This window comes from Crassostrea angulata, unplaced genomic scaffold (genome assembly GCF_025612915.1).
Source record: "Crassostrea angulata isolate pt1a10 unplaced genomic scaffold, ASM2561291v2 HiC_scaffold_229, whole genome shotgun sequence".
Taxonomy (NCBI): domain Eukaryota; kingdom Metazoa; phylum Mollusca; class Bivalvia; order Ostreida; family Ostreidae; genus Magallana; species Magallana angulata.
The window spans coordinates 146,249-163,311 of NW_026441782.1; the positions used below are offsets into that span (position 1 = coordinate 146,249).

At 33.0% G+C, this 17,063-nt stretch overlaps 1 protein-coding gene and 1 long non-coding RNA gene across 2 annotated transcripts in view; one reads left to right on the top strand and one right to left on the bottom strand.

Moving 5' to 3' along the window:
• The window catches only part of LOC128169834 (uncharacterized), a 42,625-nt gene that overhangs the window by 14,896 nt on the left and 10,666 nt on the right, over window positions 1-17,063 (top strand). The gene's annotated exons all lie outside the window — the stretch shown is intronic.
• LOC128169832 (uncharacterized) overlaps window positions 1-17,063 on the bottom strand; it is a 30,161-nt gene that overhangs the window by 7,272 nt on the left and 5,826 nt on the right. The window contains exons 2-3 of the mRNA XM_052835889.1: window positions 14,560-14,787; window positions 986-1,150 (exon numbers count right to left, since the gene is read on the bottom strand). Of these exons, the coding sequence (XP_052691849.1) occupies window positions 986-1,150; window positions 14,560-14,787 (393 nt within the window). The remainder of the gene's footprint in view (window positions 1-985; window positions 1,151-14,559; window positions 14,788-17,063) is intronic.

Genomic DNA, 17,063 nt, shown 5'->3' on the forward strand with positions numbered 1-17,063 from the left:
TCAATTAACTTAAAACAGCCCCAATGTATCCTGCATATATCAAAGATTCCCTTTGCATGCAAACTTTTGCAGAACAAACAAATTCATCTTTAAGTTGTCAGATGGACTCGTTTATCATACGTACAACTTGGCTGCTTTTGAACAGAGAACCTAGTTTTCGAAATATGGAATACCGAACCCAACCCCACCTAAAATAATAGTTAAATAGAAAAATATCATATTAACTGAATTATAAAAATAACTAAACCCATCTAAATTCAATATGTCATGTATGAAATGTGCCTATTCACGTCACGTATTATTACTATGAATTTCAGACAATGAAATTTCCACAATAACTGATTATTTTAAAGTTTCATGAAGAAACTTAAACAATTGTTTTGCAGTTTAGCATAAATTGGTCCTATCTACGAGTTTGAACAAAAGGAAACAAAAACACAAGCGTGTGGGCATGTATATACTTCACTTATAATGATGTAGGCCTATGTGTTTACCCCTATGGGCTATTTTAAGTTTGTGCGAGTGCTATCTTATTTACACGCAAAAGTAAGGGTATCGTAAATGACAAACATATTGAACTCAAAATTCACGTACATATTTCAAAACAACAACTCTTAAGCATAAAGTGAATCGAGATGTATGTGTAATGAGGCAAACAATAACGGCCACCTGATTTCAGTGGACATGCGCATGATGTCGGTTTTGCTACACCTTCATCATTAATAATGAAAAGGCACTACGTACTTTCCTGGCAGGAAAAAAAAACAATTACAATTCTATATCTTTCTAACGAGGTGGGACTCATCATTGTCATTTAAAGAATAAAGTTAACTTTTATAAGTAAACAAACACATGCATTTTCACCATCATTCAAAACTGACGTACGTTATAGCATGCAATTAGCTTTAAGCATTGTAAACCATAAAAGTAAAATTTGACAAAATCATGACCATGTCCCTAATTTAACATAATTAGTTCAACATACCCTCTATTCTTGGTCTTTTCATAGGTGACGTATCTTGATCTAATATATCACAAGATGAAGATGACGAATCCATCTGGGGCACTTGAGCTGTTGCAATGCATTCTGGAATTCCAAAATGTGATGAGAACACTATATCTATGTATCCATGCCAAACATCTTCATGACCTAAAATGAAATCATGACTTGAGTTAATAAAAACCTGAAAATAGTGTTTCTAAAGATATTTTAAATGATTTAAGGTGGCTCTGTACACCCACAGTTTATTCCAATTTTCAATAGAAGACCACAAAACATATACTTATCAACGGCAGTATCCCTACCATCAAATATTAAAATGATGGTAGGGATACTGTAGGTATTTTTAAAGAATATTTTAATGTTTTTTCGTGTTTTTGTAAAATACAGCTATTAACAAATTGAGAGAAATTTTTTTGTCATATGATGGATATTTCCTTCGGACACATAAAAAAAAATATAACACTTCTTAACCAGGGTTGGGGTCAATTACTTTGAAATGTAATTAATTACTTTCAAATACATCAATAATTTTGTCAATTACTTGCAATTACAATTACAATGATTTTTTTTAAATGTAATTAATTACTTTCAATTACTTTGTCAAATGTAATTAAATACATTTCAATTACTTTTTTATATACCTTGAATAAATACATGTATAAAAAGCATTGAAACCCACAAAACATTTTTATCATAATGGAAAAGTGTTTAAAGTTTTGCATTCATTTCAATCATTATTTATAGACTTTGCTTTGAAATTTATATTTTAAAATATTATATAAACATTATAATGGGTACTAAATCCAGTGTCATTGGGTTCATGTTTGGTTCTGAACGAGATTTTTTTATACTAAATTTTTATTCAATACATGTTTTCTTGGGTATGAGAGGGCTTCAGGTCTGTACAAATTAGACCTTTTCTATAGTGTCATGTTATATAAACACATCAAACATAATGAGATCAACCCTTAATTAGTGTATAAACATAAGCCCATTTAAAACAGGTATGGAACCTAAACATTATTATTAAATTTCTGTCTGTAATTCTTCTGTTAACCATATATATACCTGTACATGCATATGATTGTTTGCATTTACTTGTACTGATAAAATGTACTGCTTAAAGCTTAATGTTAATGGAGAATTGAACTGAATATGACACCTTTTTAAACTTTTAACTCGTAAAAAAGTAATTGAAATGTAATTGAAAAGTAATTGAAAATACATGATATTTTTGGGAATGTATTTAAATACATTCAATTAATTGTAATTGAAAGGAGACTCAATTACAATCTACTTTCAATTACTTTGAAAATGTCATTAATTACACTCAATTACAAATACTAAATAAAAATATAATAAAAAATAGAATAAAAAAGTAAAAGAATTATGTTTTGTGTTGCTTTAAAAACAAAAATCAGTATATTTCCTTAATAAACAGACCCTGAAACGTGCTACTACACCAGTTGCACGGTTTGGTTCGTTACGCTTTTTGAACGGTACAGTTCGCTTTGTGAACAGAACAGTTTGCTTCTTGCATGGTACGCTTTGCTAAAAATAGCTGCACGCTTTGTGAAAGGTTTGCACGCTTTATTAATGAAGTAGGCGTGGCCTGAACGTTTTGATTTTCTCGATAATTTTGTTTAGTTTTTGCCCGATCTACTTAAGCAAGGTGGTAATTATGACTAGAATTTTTCTTTATATCTATATGATATATTACAAATGTATTTCAATCTATTTGAAATCAAAACTTCCATCCGTTCCCCCATTTTTGATACGTTGCCTGAAACGTGTACTCAGTGACAACCGGAAAGCGGAGGTAATTTTAATTTTGATTAGTCTGTTATTATTAGCATTTGATTATTGATAAATATTATCATTAAGATAGATCCATTTAAAATTGTTATGAAAAATTGCCCTGACTTTATTCCGATGTCTTTAGTTTCCTTTATTGTTGTCTTGATTCTCAGCTAGTTGTTATTTTTACAAGCATCTTTCTTTTTCTTTATGCATAATTCGTATGATCATTCTTTATTGCGTGCTACTGTAGTACTATTGTCGATCAAATTGCCCTAGCACTGGCGTCGGAAGCAAATTGAAAGTGGGGGGGGCTAGACTAATCCTCAGAAATATTGAGAAAAAAAAAATAATTCCCAAAATCGTAGGGGGGGGGGGGGGGGGGAGTATACCTGTACTTCCAAAAAAAAAAAATCTTACCTACCAAAATTTTTTTTTTTTACCAAATCATGAAATTCCTAATCCGGGGGGAGGGGTTGGGTTAATAATAAGATAATAATTATCATATTATCTTTGCTGCGAGAAAAAGTGTGGGGGGGGGGGGGGGGCTGAACCCTCTATGATGCTATGTCCCTAATGGTTAGGTCTAACTTTGCAAAACAAGTGGGGGGGGGGGGGGGGGGGCTTTGAGTTAAGAAATCTCGAAATCAACTGTTATATAATTTTTTGACACAAATTTTTATTCATCTAAATATTGATTCTATAATTTTCTGCACTTGTCCTTATACACAGATCATACCTACATGTACATGTAACCCGTCATAGCTTCTCTTATGAACTAAGATTGCGTGAATAGTCAAAATATGGTTTGCGGTTACAGGGAGATAACTCACACATTTTCATTGTGACGTAACACCAACTACCCTTTAATTCAGTTATGACGTCAAAATTTATATGAGGTCATAATTGATTTCAGTTTTTTTATTTCGCAGTTTTTTTTTGTTTTAATGAAAAAATAATATGACACAAGCATTTTATCAATTTCCACGAAAACGAAATCCGCATCATATGGTTTTGAATAGTGTTTTAGAAACATCAGATTACACATATTCTAAGATACATTTTTCCTGAAATCGGTGGACTTGGAAAGGTTTCAAATAAGATGTTTTCGTTTACATTATAGTAGTCCAAAATTAAGACTTTTGTTGCATTTTATTCTATTTTTAGATAGTTCATCAGAAATTAATAAAAGTGAATCATGATATTAACAGTGATATTATTTTCGAACATTTTAAGCATAAATAACCCCCATAATAGTCACATATAAAATGTACATATTTTCATGAAATTGTTTACATTTCATCAAAATGAAAATTGGAAATCATGAACTTTGACCTTTTTTAGTTATAAAACGGGACGGGCAAAATTCATTCGAATTTCATGAGAAAAAAGACTTTAATATAGTGAACAAAATGGTATGTAACTTTGGTACAACCTCTAAAAAATGCAAGCCGCAAACCTTACCTTAATTTAAATATAATCAACACACAAGTTCTCTCTCTCTCTCTCTCTCTCTTAGAGTGTATCCCGTACCAAATATTCTAACAAATGCTCATGAGCAGCTCATGATAAGCACATGAAAATCTAGTAAGATGTATGCAAATTAGGTAGGAATTCATTTTGCTCATGTGCAGATTGTTAGTCTCTGTTAGGGAGGAAAATACTAACCAAAATGCACATGTGCAAAAATTTGCTCACCTGATTGCTCATGAGCAAAATTCTATTCGAATTGCTCCCGTAAGCAACAGGCTATACAGATACACTGACGGTAGATTTTTTTTCTAAGTTCAACTTTCTCATGTGAGCAAGAGGTTAGGAAATTGGACTTAGTCAGTATATGCAGTATCAAATATAAATCAAAACTAGATACGATCTCGTTGCGAGCAACGAGGAGGTCTTCCGTCTGATTTTAGAACTTTAGATTTATGTTCGATCTTGATTTTGCTATTTAACAGCTAAACATGATTTAAAACAGGAAAAAAGGGTCTACATTTGAAGGGCCAGATACTATTTTGTTTCAGGTGTAAGAGCTTTGTTCAACAAGTGTTCAGAAATTCTTAAGATATCTTATAAAAAAATATTTTAGAGGCCGGACCTTATCTCCATTTTGGGGCCACTGAACCAAACTTTTAAGGTTGCATGTTGTTAAGTACATCATTTCGAGCATATTTTCTTTATACTGCATTTCAAAATATTTTTCCTTTTTGAGATATAGGTGAGCAAAGTTTTGGACTTTTGACCCCTTAAAAATCCCTAATTACGGAACACATGAGAAAATCATTATAATGTTAAGCTACATAACTGTTAGATAAACATATCTGCTTCCATAATCTATTCCTAAATATCCCTCGGTAAAGGACTATAGGAAAAAGAATTTAGAGCCCCCTAGGCCCCTAATATTAGGGGCCAGTCCCTTTTTCTTGGTATCAAATGAAAGGTCATTTGATTATAAACACATTTTGTTCAACAAGTGTTCAGAAATTCGTTACCGTTCTTGAGATATCTGAGAAAGAATGTTTTAGGGGCTGGTCCCTTATCTCCTAATTGGGGCCGCTGAACCAAATTTTTTAGGTTGAATGTTGTTAAGTACATCATTTTGAGCATATTTTCTTTTATACTGCATTTCAAAATATTTTTTCCTTTTTTGAGATATAGGTGATCAAAGTTTCGGACTTGTGACCCCTAAAAACCCCTAATTACGTAACATATGAGAAAACCGTTATACTGCTGGGATTCATAACTGTAAGATAAACATATTTGCTTCTATAATCTATTACAAAATATCCTTCGGTAAAGAGCTATAGCAAAAAGACTTTAGAGCCCTCTAGGTCTCTAATATTAGGGGCCAGCCCCTTTTTCTTGGTATCAAATGAAAGGTCGTTTGATTATAATGACATTTTGTTCAACAAGTGTTTAGAAATTCGTTACCGTTCTTGAGATATCTGAGAAAGAATGTTTTAGGGGCCGGTCCATTATCTCCTTATTGGGGCCACTGAGCCAAAATTTTAAGGTTGAATGTTGTTAAGTACATCATTTTGAGCATCTTTTCTTTTATACTGCATTTCAAAATATTTTTCCTTTTTGAGATATAGGTGATCAAAGTTTCGGACTTGTGACCCCTAAAAACCCCTAATTACGTAACATATGAGAAAACCGTTATACTGCTGGGATTCATAACTGTAAGATAAACATATTTGCTTCTATAATCTATTTCAAAATATCCCTCAGTGAAGCGCTATGGGTAAAAGACTTTAGAGTCTTCTAGGTCCCTAATTTGAGGGGCCAGCCCCTTTTTCCTGATATCAGCTGAAAGGTCTTGTAAATATAAACCTTTTTTACATTACATGTCTTAATAAAATATTTTCCAGAAAAGAGATAAAGAAAGAAAAGCACGAAAATTCACGACGTTTTTTTAATCTCAATTTTCGGGTCCAGGCGAGCGTCGGCGCTTTACGAGATAAAAATGATTTGAGATGTTCATGCATAACTTTAGTCTTTTGTCTACCATCCCTGAAAATTTTAACTTTATATCTGCAATAGTTAAAAAGGAGTTCCACCGACAAAATACCCCTATAAAAATCATAAAATCGACGATATCTCAAAAATGGAAGTGACGTCAACAATGAAAAAAATTTGCAACAAGGTTCAGATCAATACCTATCAGATCTGAAAGTTTCATAAAAATTAAATGAGCCGTTGCTGAGAAATGGCGTGCACAAAATTTGTAAGAAAAAAAATAATAACTAGATGCGATCTCGTTGCGAGCAACGAGGAGGTCTTCCGTCCGATTTTTAGAAGAAAATATGACATCATCGACTTTAATTTCGACAACAAAACATGATATGGAAAAAGGAGTGAAGTACTTTTGCTTCATTGCATTGCTTTTTATAAGTTCTATTACATTGCTTTTTTAAATGCTTGCATTTCCTCCATTCAAGATTGAAAAGATTAATTTTATTTACATCTGGTCCCTAAAAACCCTATTTGGGTAACGCAAGAGAAAATCATTATATTGTTAGGATGGAAAAACGAATTATACCTAATCTAGCATTAATAACCTTTCACAAAATGGCTCTCATTAAAGAGCTATAGATAAAAAAAATAGAGCCCTTTGATCCCCTTATTAAGGGGCCAGCCCCTTTTTCTTGGAATCAAATGAAAGGACATTTACTTCTTTCAAGGCGAGGCGGAGCCGAGCCTTCTATGGACTTTACCGATCCCACAAATTTCTGTACACAGTCAGTAACAAACCTTATAAGTGTTTTGTTTTGTCGAGGACCTAAAGTTTGATATGTAAACAAACAGAAGATAATACATAATATTAAAATTCATAGCTTAATATTCTAATTGTTTACCTTTCTCGTCAGTCGTCTGTGCAAACCTGGATGCCATATTGTAGGATCATAATATTACGTCACGGCCAAATGGGGGTCACTCTAAATATTTTGGGGCTAAAAAAATCAAAGGTATGGTTGAACATTTGTGTAAAAAATCAGCTTAAATAACGTTACGCCCGCCATGTTGCCGTATAAATTTTGACGCTCGCCGTGTAAAGAAATTTATAAGGCAATCACGTGACGCTATTCATCCAATGACGTCGAGGCATTCCAGTCCGAGGCAAAACAAATTTGCTTCTATAACCTTTAACAAAATATCTCTTAGTAAAGGGCTACAGATTAAAGACTTTAGAGCCCTTTGGTCCCCTTATTTGAGGGGCCAGCCCCTTTTTCTTGATATCAAATGAAAGGTCATTTAATTCTAAACAAATTTTGTTCAACAAGTGTTTAGAAATTTGTTACCAATCTGGAGATATATGAGAAAGAAAGTTTTAGGGGCCGATCCCTTATCTCTTTATAGGGGCCGTTTAACAAAATTTTGAAGGTTGTATATTGTTAAGAACATTAATTTGAACAACTTTTCTCCTGTGTTGCATAACATAATATTTTTCCTTTCTGAGATATGGGTGATCGAAATTTTGGACTTTTGGCCCCTAAAATCCCTTAATTACGTAATACATGATAAAATCATTACACTGCTTGGATACATAACTGTGAGATAAACATAATTGCTTCTATAACATTTCACAAAATATCTCTCAGTAAAGGGCTACAGATAAAAGACTTTAGAGCCCTTTGGTTCCCTAATTTTAGGGACCAGCCCCTTTTTCTTGATATCAAATGAAAGGTCTTGTAAATATAAACTATTTTTGTATTACATAGTTTAACAAAATATTTTTCAAAAAAGAGATAAACTAAGAAAACCATGAAAAATTACGACGTTTTTTTAGTATCAATTTTTGGGACCAGGCGAGCTTTAACGCCTTTTGAGCATGACAAATATGAATGCCAAATTGCACATCTACAATCTCTTGTCTACAATCCCTGAAAGTTTGAACTCAATATCTTTTGCCGTTTAGGAGGAGATCCCTGGACAAGCCGACCCTCTGAAAATCGCTAAAACGTCATTTTCTCAAGAACGGAAATGACGTCATCAAAATAAAAAAATGTATATTAAGTTCGGAGTAATATCTATTAGATCTGAAAGTTTCACGAAAATAGGTTCAGCCATTTCCGAGAAATCGCCTGCACAAATTTTGTAAGAAAAAAAAAAATAATAATAGGGAAAAAGAAACCGAACGAAAACAATAAGGTCTTCCGTTGGAAAACGGAAGACCTTAATAATAGGGAAGAAGAAACAAAGCAATAACAATAAGGTCTTCCGTTGGAAACGGAAGACCTTAATAAAAAGAAAAATATGTCCTTTTTCCTAACGTAAGCAATTGCAATATTTTGTTAACAAGTACATTTTGACACCCCCTCCCCCACCCCATTTTTTTTTCGTGAACACCAAACTGTCAGGTTTTTTTTTTTTTTTTGGTAATGTTTCATTCTTTTCTTCCCTAAATTCAATTATCACTCAACTTCCTATTTAGATACGAGTATCCGCTTGATATTGTGATTTTTCATAAGCTGTTTGTTTCTGCTTTAACTGTTGTTTTAATGTAAAGTTATCCGCTAGTCTGGTTCTCGCTCCCGCCCAAAACGAACTAAAAAAGCAGTGGCGGGGGAACCAGTCTAAGCTACGCGCGCGCTCATTGGTGGATTAAATGCCAGCCGCCAATTTTCATAATCGATTCAGCCATGTTGTCTACCATCACAGATGACAGTGAAATGAATTAAAAAGGGAATTATCTGTACGGTACTAACAGTTGATAAGGTTAAAAACTACTATGTTGTCAATGGGGTATTCGTCAATGGAGTGTTTTAGAGTGAAAAATCCACGGCTGAACAGAGGAAGAATCTGAATGAATGAATCGAGTGTCGACACCCCCTGCATCTTCTGTATAAGCACTTCAAGTAAGTTGAGCATTAACTTGTTAAAATATTATTCTTTGAATCACTTGAATAGCAGTTAAACATGTTTGTAATTAGAATGAATATGAAACGACATTCTGTGATCTTAGCATCTATCTTTAAAACGGGGTTTAACAATTTACAACTGACCCTCGGGCAAATACCGGTGTATCAAATGTAAAATACCCGTTATTTATTTGTTTATCTTTGACATTTTACTTGACAATAATTTTTAAACAAAAAATTCTAACAACATTTTTTTTTATTATTAACACTGATTAATGTTTTTATGACACGAAGAAAAGAGTTCATGTTCTTCTTGTGTAGAATCTGATAATATCAAAAGTTGCAGTATTATATAACTTGTTTTTCTTGAAAACTGCTTGAAATATGAAAACTTTTAACAATTTCACTGATATCAAATTTATTTATCTTCCCAATAGGCTTGCCCTGAGTTGCACAGACCTGAAGAAAACCATGAAAAGCTCACTGATTTTATGAATGATGCAACAAAAAAAAGTGAAGACGAAATTTAAGTAATGGAAAAGTATACATGCTGAAGTCTGGTTATGTCAATTTGGATATTATTTTGATGTTCTGGTAGTCAGCTGTTTATGTGGTTGTTTATGTCTGAAATCAGAGAGCATGTGAGACACGAGACTGTCAAAAAAAGGACATTTGGAATGTTCGAGACGAATGCCTCGATCGATCGTAATGCAGCCAGTGCTCGTGCAGCACTTATGAACTACTTTGTATGGTTAAATTGAACTTTGCCTACTGTGAACTGTGATTTTTTTTCCAAGTCCGTCTGTGCGCTTTGTGTGATCAAACTGCAATACAAGTATCAACATGCCAACATTTATTATCGGTAAACTTTCTAAAGATTTATGCATTAAATGTAATGTTAAACAATGTATGAAATTGTATTTTTAAAATATAGACAGATATAAATATATATTGATGATTTTTATTTCAATATTTGTCCATAAAATGTCTTTGAAGTGAGCAACTGTTGCACATGAGCCTCATGAGTCTCATAAGCCTCATGAGCCTCATGTGAGCAAAACTCTTGGTGAGCAGATCTATTCCTCACGTTAGCAAAAAATGCACGTGTGCAGAATTTTTCTCACGTGAGCATTTTACCTAATTTGCATGAATTCATAAAAGCATTTGGTCGCCATATTAGTTTCGATCGCTCCTCTACTGCCACTGGGGTATATATACCGGTTGAGAAGGTTACGGTCGGTTGCTTTCCGGTCGAGGCATTCAGGTTGCACGGACTTCTAAATGCATGAACTACACATTGTAGTAAAATGTAGTAATAAAGAATATAGAAAACAACAATCAATGAAATACGAAATATATTCATTCTTTGAAAGGATTTCCGAGGTATCTTAAATTGCACATAAGACTCACATGAGCAACTCACGTGAGGAAATCTTGTAAGTCCTCACGTGAGCTGCTCATGAGCAAATTGTGAGAATGTTTTGGTATGGGATGTAATTGTGTGCAAACAATTTGGAATAATTAGATTTTTATTTGTATGAATTTAATTCATTTATTTAAGACTCATGGTTTTCACAACGATTTCAAAACAATGACTAATAGTTTGTACAGTAGCCGATGTATTCAGATTGATCTCGACGGTTAAGATTTTGACGCTATTTCACATCACACATATTAGATAGAAAATAAATGAAAAGAGCTGCGTCTGTGCTTACATGTACTTGCAAAATGTTATTATCTCATTCAGATATTTACAATGTTATTTATCAGTTTTTTTGTACATTTATATACCCGGTAAATGATATTTTTATCGCAAGTTAATATTTGTGAAAATCGCGCATGTATAGAGTCGCTGAATTGTTCTACGGATCCACGCGCCGATTGTCTTAAGCGTAGTTGTTTGTATACATATCTACAGACAGTTCTTTTGATTTTTAGAGATAAAGAAAAGCTATGAAACTAACAAAGTAGAAGTGAGATATATTCAGACTATACAAACGAAAGATTGTGATGAGTTACCTAACAGGTGTCCTTGGAAAGGTGTGAATACTGACATCTTGTGTACACCTGTTTAAGCGTCCAAATATACAGAGTTAGTTGTAAGGTACAATAACTGCTAAAAAACAAAATAAGACAATAGCACCATTACCAGCTATGCGGGTATTAAAGTTGAAAGTTATACATGGCCTTTTTTTCATTTTGCTTGCATTTAATTTACTAAGATTTTGTACACGTATTTATCTATAATTTATCATATGTGTGAGTGATTTTTTATTTATTTATTGCTACATAAATAGCTGAACTACAAATCACTTGAGTCACCGGTGATATGTCGTTGTCATTTACTACAGCACATCAACATATATTAGAAAACATGATCTGAATGTTTTCTTTTCTCATTCTTAATTGGTTTAAAGTTTAGCTGTAAATTAATTTTCCAATCAAATCAAATCAAAAGGTGTTCTATCAAAAGGGTTTTCCGATAACAGAAAATAAGATGTTAAGGCAAGCTCCCGGCATTTTAATCGGTTGTCAGTTACAACATCTGTTTAGAAAAAGAAGCACATGACTTAAATTGATTTGAATTTTGGAAATATATCAATTGATAAATAAATATATTTGGTATATTAATTTGAATTTATCTAAGAACAAATAAATCAAAGGGTACCCATTTACGATTTCAGATCACAACAATTTAACTTCACGTTGAAAGCCTCGACAATTTTCTGGGTCCAAGTAACTTAAGTTGGAATTCTTTTTTTAATTTGAAAAGGATATAAAATTATATATATTTCAACCCTTGTTTAGCCATAATGTATTTAATTCTAACCATTTTTTAACGTCTCGGGTAACGATATCTCTCTCTCTCTCTCTCTCTCTCTCTCTCTCTCTCTCTCTCTCTCCTGAGAATCACTTAAAGCTATGTTAAGTCCAGTATGTACTCAATGTTTTAAACATTTCATAAAATTAATCAAAATAAAATAATCATGAATTCTGTAAACATTAATAGTTTACAATGTTTAAGAAATCTGCGATGCAAGCTTTGTCGAAAACCAAAGAAATGATTACAGTCTAAGAAAGCAAATGAAATTAAAATATTTTTGTAACTGCCATCATAAGAATAACAGTTTTAAATCTTGGTCTGTGTTATCTAATCCCGTATAAAAAAAAATCTAGCAAAATATTTGTGAATTTCTACACCTTATTGTATTCATTCGCCATTTCTTGATGAAGCAAGTGTATATACTTATGCATTGAGTGTCAATACCCAGGGAGGCAAAGTTGGGTTTTCTGTACACAATTAAGTTAAATAAATGGAATAAAAGTCTTGCAATACGTTTAATACTTTAAGGAACTTATTTCTTATGCGCATTTAAAAGGCGGTGCAGAGCATGAATTTTTGGACGATTGCCAATCCAGAGCATTAGCTTGACGCCTTAAAAATGGTTTGTTTTGCTTTCCCGACCGGCCCTAGCTTTTACCGCCGACTCAAAATTTACAGAATAGTTACACTGATTTGAAAAGAGTAACTGCTACAAGTGCGTTTGTGACCAAAATTTTAAGTAAGTTTTTTTCCAAATAGGATAAAAACGGAAATAAACAATTTTCCATCAAAAATCCTTAAAAAAGGTTTTGAGTCAGCAGTAAAAGCTTAAGGGTCAGTCGGGAAAGCAGAAACAAACCATTTTTTTAGGCCTAACAATATTGGCTGTCTTACTCCTGCGGTATCCAAAATCCCGACCTGGAAAAAATGGGGAGAAGCATAATACGCAACCCACCCTCTTTATCTAATTTTGGCTGAAAACAAATGCATATTTATTTATAACAAGACTTACTGGTAAAAACTAAAATAAGTTGATAGTTTGGATTTATATTCACAGTTATTTAAATCAATAGCAACTACAGGAAAATTGATTGATAATTGAGCATTAATTATCCCACGTACTGCAGATCCATAAGTGGCGGATTACGGAATATAATTCACACTTATTATAGGCAGTCAGTTCTTTTCATTGCGGCCAGTTTACAGAATAAACAGGATCCGGATTGCACATTTTTTAAAACATAAAATGATAGAAAAATGTCAAGGAACTGATTAATATACCCAGACTGGACAACTAGCGAAATGCACAACATCCATATTCAGCAAGTTTCACTGTATTTATATCCATACATGATAAAAGTTTCCTCTTATGTTACATAATTAGGGGGTTTTAAGGGGCTAGATAAGAGAAATATTTTGAAGAGCATTATAGACAAGAGGCCAATAGGGTTTGACAGTCACCTGAGTAGCATATAACCCATACACAAACTTGTCGAGGAGTCTCATTTATTCATTTAATTGGGTTTCATTCTGGAGTAGAAAATATATAAATCTGTAATGAAGACCACCTCCCTGCCTTAAATCTTTCAAAAAGAACTATGAAACCTATAATTTTGGCAAAAAACTTAAAGATCTGGTCTACAAAAACATGAATTTAGTTTTCTTTTCAGGTGAAGATAATTTTTAAACATTATAATTATATGCATGAACACCTATACATCAATTTTTGGCCCTGCCCTTGAGTGAAAACCAACACTCCAAGGGACATGAAATTTGAAATTTTAGTAGAGGACTTCCTGGTAAACATTATTATGAAGTCAGTTTTTCATACAGATGTGTTTGAATAGAGAAGATTTTAAAACATTATATGCATTAACACTATATTGCCAAATTGCTGTGGTGCCTTGGGGTGGTAGAGCCGTGAATTTCACAATTTAGATTTCTCTTACCATAGAGATGCCTCATACCAAAAATGGTAACAATTCACTTTGTAGTTTTTAAGAAAAGTTAAAAATGTAAAATTGTTAACGCCTGACGGACGATGCACGGCGACGGATGAAAACGGATAGCAATAGGTCACCTGAGTTTACTCAGGTGATCTTAAAAAAAGATACTCAGAATGATGTTCTAAATAATATTTAGCCAACAAAATTTAGTTAAATGGCACCTATAAGGAGATAAAGGGTTGTCTCTAAAACAATCTTTTCCAAATTTCTCAAGAACTGTAACATATATCTAAACACTTAATGAACAAAATGTGCTAAGAATCAATTAAAAAGACCTTTCATTTGATATCAAGAAAATGGGGCTATCTGTTATATATAGCCATCAGCCTTGTTTATGTTAATCCAAGTTAAGCTTTGGTTTGTAACTGGAAGTCAAACGGGCAATGCAATTTATGAACCAAATTTGGAAATTGGGAGATTTTCGGGTTGTTCAACAAAAATCGGGTGAAAAGCATGACCCAACAGGTCATAAAAAATAATCAGGTGAAGGGTATTACCCAACGAAATTGGGTCAGTTGGCAAGTATGATTATAACATGAAGCTTTAAATACTAGTAAAATAACACAATACCTATTCCGGTCGAACTGTAGTTTGGCCTCTTATTGCATCCACATAGACAAGGTCCCTTTCCTTTCACTTTTCCATCAATAATATGAGAATCCCCTGGTGCTAGCTGTCCTAACAAATGTTCTGCCACAGCAACAGTCACTTCTGTCTCTGTTGGAGATGCAATTTTTGCATCATTTCCCGAAGGCTGCTGTCTCATTATGACTTTCTTCAAACATTTTTCATGATGATCTGAAAAAAATAAAAACAAAGTTAACATACCTGTATGGTACACACTTTTTTTCAGTCTATACTTGATCAGAAGTATGGGTGCATACTATTCATAGGAAAAAACAATTTAATCATTTTTTCTAAGTGTGTTTCCTGTTTCTGGGGGAATATGGATGCAGATATCGCACTTTATGTAAGTAGGGATTTTTAAAAATTTTATCATATTTTTTTCTGCATGAATCCGAAGAATGTTTGTGTCATATTTAAATACAGCTTTTTAATAGAAATAACATAAAAATCACAATCAGATAAAAACAGACATCTAAAAATGGTCGGATCGGGGCATTTCTGTAGATTAGGTCGGGTTACTCTAAACACACAACTTTTTATTAGGCCTAATATCGTTAGGAAATAAATTAGAAATAATGACGATTGTGACCATGGTGACAGTTGAAGTTCATAAAAATCCCTTCAGATACCTAATTAATATAATTATGAGCTTCCGGAAATTGGAGGGTCTTACAAACTAGATTAATCTTATTTCGTTCATCTATTTATTGATATACAAATATCACATGAGATAATATTTAGGTCTTTCCACCTTTCAGGTGAAAGACCTTTTGTATTTCTTATGTTTTTTATTATTTTTTTTTTCCAGGGACAGCTTTTTTATTTCTCGAGATATTGAAAATAAGTTTCTTTATGTTATTGACCATTAAAAGTTATGGTACTAAATGACCCTTTGCTTGAAAACTCCCAGAACTTACAAAGTTATTGCCCTTGTGTACTAAAAGCATGTTATCACTACTCCTCTGAAACCATAAGAGATAGAGACTTGAAACTTTTAGCAATGTCTTCAGTACACTTAAAGGGTTTTTCAATCTATTCATACCTAAAGGATCAGAGGCCCCCTTTTAGTAGCAATTGCCCCTGAAAGTATTTAAATTTATATAAAATCACTTTTAACTTTTTTATTATTTGTCATACAAACTTCGAACCACTTTGGATGGAAGCGTCTGCCTTAACCGAACAAAATGACATAAAGGTCAAGGTCATTTGGAAATCTGATAATTAATGAGTTTTTAGATCTCTTTTGTTCAGGGTTGTAGGGAAAATCTTTTTCATGGATGTAGTAGGACATCTTCAGACATTTTAAAATATAGCCCCTCGGCTCCTACCTCAAAAAAATTATAGAGTTGTTGCCCCTATTGTTCTATATGGATGTTATCGCTACTCCTCTGAAACCAAAAGAGATAGAGACTTGGAACTTTTACCAATGTCTTCAATACACTTAGAGGGTTCTTCAATCTATTCATACCGAAAGGAACTGAGGCCCCCTTCTAGTAGTTATCACCCCTGAAAGTATTTAAACTTAAAAAAAATCACTCTCAACTTTTTTATTATTTGTCATACAAACTTCGGACCACTTTGGATGGAAGCGTCTACACTGGCCAAACAAAATGACATGAAAGTCAAAGGTCAAGGTCATTTGAAAATCTGTCAATTAATGAGTTTTTAAAATCTCTTTTGTTTAGGATGGTGCAGAAAAACTTTTCAGGGATGTAGTAGTACTTTTTGAGACCTTTCAAAATATAACCCTTCAGCCCCTACCTTGAAATAATTAAAGAGTTATTGCCCCTTTTGTACAAAAATCTTGTTATCGCTATTTCTCATCAACCGTTAGAGATAGAAACTGGAAACTTTTACTTATGTATTCAGTGCTCTGAAAGAGTTCTTAAGTTTATCAATCCGAAAGGGCCTGAGTACCCCTTTTAGCAATTATCGCCCCTGAAAGTTTCTGAAGTTTGTTAACGAGGCCGGGTCTAATTAGTTCTGCCCTAGATTTTTTAATGAAATTTTTTACCCGAATATCTACTGATATAATTTTTATTTTAAGATTACAAAAAAAGACATTTACCACACCGTTTGTTTAGGGGGTCATCTCAAAGTTTGTTAGTTTTTAACATAGGACCCTATGGGAATTCGCTTGAAATGTATCAATTTTGCAAATGTTTTAAACTTCTGCCCTAGGGATTTCTTTTTCTGTTCTACATATTAAAGTTATTGCTAAAAGACATCAAATGGTCAAATAAAAAAATCCTTTTACCTCTTGGTTTGTTCCAGGGGTCTTACCAAAGTTGATTTTTGTATGCCCAATTTCCCAGATTTGTCAGATAATGGCTATTTTTTATTTGACAAAGGCGGAAAAGGTGATCTTTATAGTATTATTAAAGCATTCAGACATATTGAAGTAATAAAAAAATATATAACATCACATATTAAGGGTCATTAATATA